The sequence below is a fragment of the Mytilus galloprovincialis genome, chromosome 3 (genome assembly GCF_965363235.1).
Source record: "Mytilus galloprovincialis chromosome 3, xbMytGall1.hap1.1, whole genome shotgun sequence".
Classification (NCBI taxonomy): Eukaryota; Metazoa; Mollusca; class Bivalvia; order Mytilida; family Mytilidae; genus Mytilus; species Mytilus galloprovincialis.
Window position 1 is genome coordinate 103995180 of NC_134840.1, and position 6000 is coordinate 104001179.

Genomic DNA, 6000 nt, shown 5'->3' on the forward strand with positions numbered 1-6000 from the left:
GCCGATCCAAAACAAATCCTCCTCCCGTGCCCCCTCCCAGATTATCAAATGGTCGTCCCCTTATAACGTAACACTAATTTTTCGTTTGTTACATTTTCAATGTAGTCCGAGCTCTTGCCCATCTTGTTCTGTTATCTCTTCATTTACATTTTGTTAAAAATTCAAATTACAACAATAAAAGATTATATTCTTTCAAGATAATATTCACTTGAATATTTAATTCTTTATTCTTTTAATGTTCTGAAAATGGAGACAAGCTATTTTTTTATAAAACCTCTTGTAATAATGAGGCTTTCTCAAATATCGACCTGGTAATTTATGCGAGGCAGTTGTTAGGTGGTATGCAAAAGCTTTTAATCCTTTCATTATTTCTACGCTTGTAGGAGTAATTTCTGATGCAGGTAGAAAGAATGTGTTATCTCCTTCATCTCTAAGTTCAACTGTATATGAGTACTTAATTCTCGCTCCACCTCTTGCATAATCATCTGATGCTCCGGCAATTGATCTAAATTCGGATATAAGGGAATTTTGGTCCACTCTGTATTTCGTTTGATGCTAAGTAAATATCGCAGCTGCTGCAACTTTACCGATTGTCACCTTATAGTAAACAAATAACAAAAAGCATGGGTATTGAGCACGTGTTTAACATGTACACTCAGATAATATAATATGAGTACTTAATTCTCGCTCCACCTCTTGCATAATCATCTGACGCTCCGGTAATTGATCCAAATTCGGGTATAAGGGAATTTTGGTCCACTCTGTATTCCGTTTGATGCTTAGTAAATATCGCAGCTGCTGCAACTTTACCAGCGTCTTGTTAATCTTGTTTATCTGCTAATTCATTCAATGAGTAACCTATAGGATATGACATTTTATTTCCGTTAGGCCGTTAGTTTTCACATTTGTCATTTCGAGGCCTTTTATAGCTTAATATGCGGTATGGGCTTTGCTAATTATTGAAGACTGTACGGTGACCTATAGATGTTAATGTCTGTGTCATTTGGACTCTTGTGGAAAGTTGTCTCATTGGCAATCATACCACATTTTCTTTATTATATATACAATACATAAGCTAAAACACGATCTTCAAAGGTGCTATGGTTTGCTGCGACTCGTAAACCTTTGGTTTGGAAGCGAACTTTAAGAGAACATTAGAAATGCAATCCAAAAATTCACGTGAACGAAATTTCTTGTCACTTGACGAGCCAAATTTTAAAGAAAGGTAGAAAAAAACAGAGATAGAAAAAAGTCAAGACAGTCGCATTCTTGAAATAACGTTCGAAATGACTATACAGTAGAAGATAAATATGGCGATGTTCCAAACAGGCACAAACAGTGATGATAAATGTATAAGGCGATTGATGTTAGCCGAATGTCAAATTTTGTTGTGATGTATTTTGAAATGATCGACGACGATAAATGCTTATTCTCGTAAAGGAACTTTAGCCATCGCGAAAAGACCATATGGTTATGAAAACATTCATTCTTCTTTGAAACCACTGTATGATGACATTAACAGGCTATATAATCATTAGAGACCGAACGAATGAAATCGAGGCTTTTTTTGGCATTGACTGAAAGTCGTACAATTATGTCTGGGTTTCAGTAGTGTATAGTCAAGTGTGTAAATAACATTGATAAATAAAGGCAACAGTAGTATACCGCTGTTCAAAACTCACAAATCTATGGACAAAAAACAAAATCGGGGTAACAAACTAAAACTGAGGGAAACGCATTAGATATTAGAGGAGAACAACGACAAAACATTAAAATGTAACACACACAGCAACAGACTAAGCATTAGACAAAATCCGATGAGAATAACCAATATAACATCAAAACCAAATACATGAATTTAGGATAGAAAAGTAACGTGACACGTATTATAGTAATGTGAATTCACACTCAAATATAGGAGAAAAGAAACGACACAACGGAAACACAACGTAAAAATGTTACACACACAGCAACGAACTATGGCCATTTTCCTGACTTGGTACTTTAATTTTCCAGTCCTGTAATTATAATCATTTACACGAACACCGTCGAAAGATTTCAGAAATTAAAGAAATATACATTAAAGTTAGTACAAAAATGTACAGCAAATAACACTTTGGCGTAAATAACCCAACTATTACACATTCGTTGAGGCAAATTATATTTTACGATTATAGTTTCCGAAATGGGATAGGTGATGCTGCAGGTATGATTATATAGTTATCAAAGGTTACCAGGATTATAATTTATTACGCCAGACGCGCGTTTCGTCTACATAAGACTCCTCAGCTCAGATCAAAATAGTTATAAAGCTAAACAAGCACTAAGCTGAAGGGCATTGAGGACCAAAAATTCAAAAACAATTGTGCTAAATAAGGCTAAGTTAGTCTTTACCATGGATAAGAATAACCTTAGTTTTTCGAAAAAAATAATAGTTTTGTAAACAGGAAATTTATAAAAATTACCATAATGAATGATGGAACCGCAGGAGTAGTTATAACACCATACTATTTGGTCAAAGTATAACATTTGGATAACAAAAACTTCCTCAAAGGGGAGATGAAACGAAGAATATTAAAAAAAGATTGACAGAAAGGTCATTTTTCGGTATAAAAAACAATATCCACAATCAAATGTTGAGATTCTATATATATATTATTAAACGAGCAGACTTCATTTTGTGTGTCGCTTCTCTTCTTTCCACAATAAACTGATCATCATTCCTCCGTGTCCTATAGGTACAGTGCATAGTCTCATTTGTCACCCATTCATATGAGTATTCAGATTCAGTTATTTTGGTAGAAAAACGAGAAAAACCAAAAGGTGTCAGACCACCAATTACTCCCTCCAATTTAGAAAGTATGTAAAAGGAAGAATATCACTTTTCACCGGTCACTTGTTTCTTATGACTTTAAGAAAAGATAAAGAAAAAATAGTGTCACAGAACATGTTTTCTTGCTACAAGTGAAAATTAAAAAAATCCCTATCATTACAGTATAAAATTTTCGCTAAATGAGTTATCTCCCCTTAAATGGCTTATTTTAATAAATTGATTGTTATACTCAAATGTTTGGTATTTGATAAAATATTTTGAAGAAAATCAATAAATCAGCGAGTTTTCTTTATATTAAAAAAAAACATTAACAAATAAAATTGCACTCTGTCTACTAATTTGCAGATTTGGGCAAAATAACTAGACTGATTGTGTACTACAATAGTTCAGTCTAAGATGGTGGTATACCATGAATCTATCTTACCGACCGTGCAAGGTCTGTAGAACCAGTTAAGTCTTAAAACTTTGCATTTGTAATCTACCTTAAGTATGTGGAAAAAGAAGTCAACTGACATTTTTGTAATCTTGAATGAATGCCATTTGTGTTTCTCTGTTGAAATAGTAATTTGTTTTTATAGTGATTAAGATTGTAATACAATGTTGTCTGCTTTACCCCGATTGTAGACGTTTTTTTTTACCTATTATGTCTTTTTGTTTTTATTACACATTTTTTTCAATTTATTGAATTCTATGCAACTGTCATACAATTGAGATGTATAACTAGCTATTGTGATTTTCTTCATCCTCAAAACTCTCTAATTTGCATTAAGTTTATTGAGAATACTTTATATTCGTAAATGTAGAAAAGAATGTAAGAACACAGTACAATTTTTTTTCTTTATCTTTGAATTTTCTAAATGCTATGTTAAGCAATTATTTGAATTTCCTTTAAACAAACGTGGCTTTACCACTTATTATAATAATAGTATTTTCTTCGAGGCTTGTAGATGTAGTTTGCAAAAGCTTTTACTCCCTCCAGCATTTCTTCGCCATTAGGAGTGATTTCTGATGCAGGTAGAAAGAATTTTTTCTCTCCTGTATCCCTGAGTGCAATTGTATACGAGTATTTGATGTTTGCTCCACCTCTTGCATAATCATCTGAAGCTCCAGCAATTAGTCCAAATTCTGGAATACGGGCAGATTGGTTCACTCTGTATATCATTTTGCTCTTAGCAAATATTGCATCTGCTCCTACTTGAGCAGCCTTCCTGAGGTCTTTTGCGTCTGGTAGTGCTTCCTTTTTGTATCCCCAAGGATATGCCCATATTTGACTATAACTTTGGAAAGAAAAGTAAGCAACGAAGTTTACACCCTTTCTGTTCATCACTTTCATCACGGCTTTAGTTTCCTCCTCAGTAAATGGACCGGTACCAGCATAACCGTTATAATTACAAGGATCTGTTGATCCACCAACAGAAGGATCCCACGTTTTGTCATCGTAACCAAAATTTCTATTTAAATCAACACCAAAACAAACGGGGTCTGACGAAGTCTGTCGTCGATTTTTCCTCCAGCAAGGATCTGTTGTATAAGTATAAACGTAGCCATCAGGATTGGCTACAGGGATGAAATACCAGTCATACATGTCGACTAATTTTTCTATGGCAGGATCCTGTTGAGGATTATTCTTAAGTTGGTTAATGAAATACAGCACTACCGCTAGTGAGATCCATTCACGTGCCTTTAATGTACCATCTATCAAAATTGCAGGTTTCCTCATACGTTTTGAATATCTGGTTCGTTTATGCATATCTTTTTTGAATATCTTTACTAAATATATTTTTCGATTTTCTACAGTTGTGCCTATTACTTCGTCATGAGCAAAGATTTCCTGTCCTGATGGCCCAATCGATGGTTCATTATCTAGTGACTTAAGAAAGTTTTCTATTGCTGGATATTTGTTATATTTCTTAAAGTTTATTCTTGCAGAGTTTGAAAGGCCTTTGTGTCGTTCTATTATATATTCCTTTAGTTTCGGATTGTCTTCAAATTGCGCAACGAGGCCTGGACTCATACATTCTGGGACGTCTCGTGGTTTCCATTTTGAATATCTGTAATAGCGGTAGCGGTATGCGAAGGCTTCGACTATCATAAGAGACAAAACAAGAAAAACCCTCATTCTCATTTTTTTTCTGCAAATAAAAAGGATTATAAATGTTTAATCTAATTTAAGCCGATTATTCAATGAATATTAGGAGACGCGCTTCGGGACTGCTATTTAATTGTTTATCAGATAACTTCAAGTTGATGAATATTATAATAATAAAATGTACGTCACTCTAAACAATTTTGTCGATAAGGTTCCAATATCCTCGATATTCGGCCCATCTCAAATCTCGTGTTACATTGTCAATGTAAAATAGAAACCAACCAAATATAATGATACCTCTAGGGTAGTTATTTATGATGTTTTAGATAATGATACCTCTAGGGTAGTTATCTATGATGTTTTAGATAATGATACCTCTAGGGTAGTTATCTATGATGTTTTAGATAATGATACCTCTAGGGTAGTTATCTATGATGTTTTAGATAATGATACCTCTAGGGTAGTTATCTATGATGTTTTAGATAATGATACCTCTAGGGTAGTTATCTATACCCACTCCTTTTAACATCATGGACAATGGCCTTTCCGATTCTTTAAAGTTTGTGGAACTTTACTAGCAGATGAAATGTAAATTTGGAAAGCTGGCTCATCATTAAACTTTTGACTATTTACAATCCTAGGTTACTAAAATGGTATAGATAAATAGTGTTTAATTTGGGTTCTGTAGTCCGATCTTTGAAAGCAGTAACACTTACTTTTTCCTTGAAAATTGAGTTGCAGTTATAATGTATTTAAATAGGGAAATCATAATTGAAAAGTATTTAAAGAAGTCAAGGTTTCTCGGATTTTTTATGATATAAAACTAATGCTAAATATACTGGTGCAGGATTACGCAAGATTCAAATTATATGAAATCTTTATCTGGTATAAAGTAGCGAGCAAATATTTATTCATTAGGATTAGTATTACGGTGAAGTATACAAACCGGCCATTGTAACTATATAGAACGAACAGCTGTAACATTTGTTTCTGTGAATGAAGATATTCAATAAAAATGAGGTGTAAAACGCGGGGTATATAAAAAGTCTAGTACACCACATATTTTTAAAATTATTTC

General features: G+C 33.5%; 1 protein-coding gene across 1 annotated transcript; it reads right to left on the reverse strand.

Moving 5' to 3' along the window:
* Positions 1 to 3601: 3601 nt before the first annotated feature.
* Positions 3602 to 5013, reverse strand: LOC143066679 (carboxypeptidase B-like). Its single transcript, XM_076239515.1, has one exon. It carries the CDS (start codon positions 4956 to 4958, stop codon positions 3738 to 3740), a length of 1221 nt encoding a protein of 406 aa, XP_076095630.1. The 5' UTR covers positions 4959 to 5013; the 3' UTR covers positions 3602 to 3737.
* Between the last annotated feature and the right edge of the window lie 987 nt (positions 5014 to 6000).

What these genes read in the sequence shown, in the direction of transcription:
- LOC143066679 (XM_076239515.1), bottom strand. Translation starts at nt 4,958, where the DNA reads ATGAGAATGAGGGTTTTTCTTGTTTTGTCTCTTATGATAGTCGAAGCC.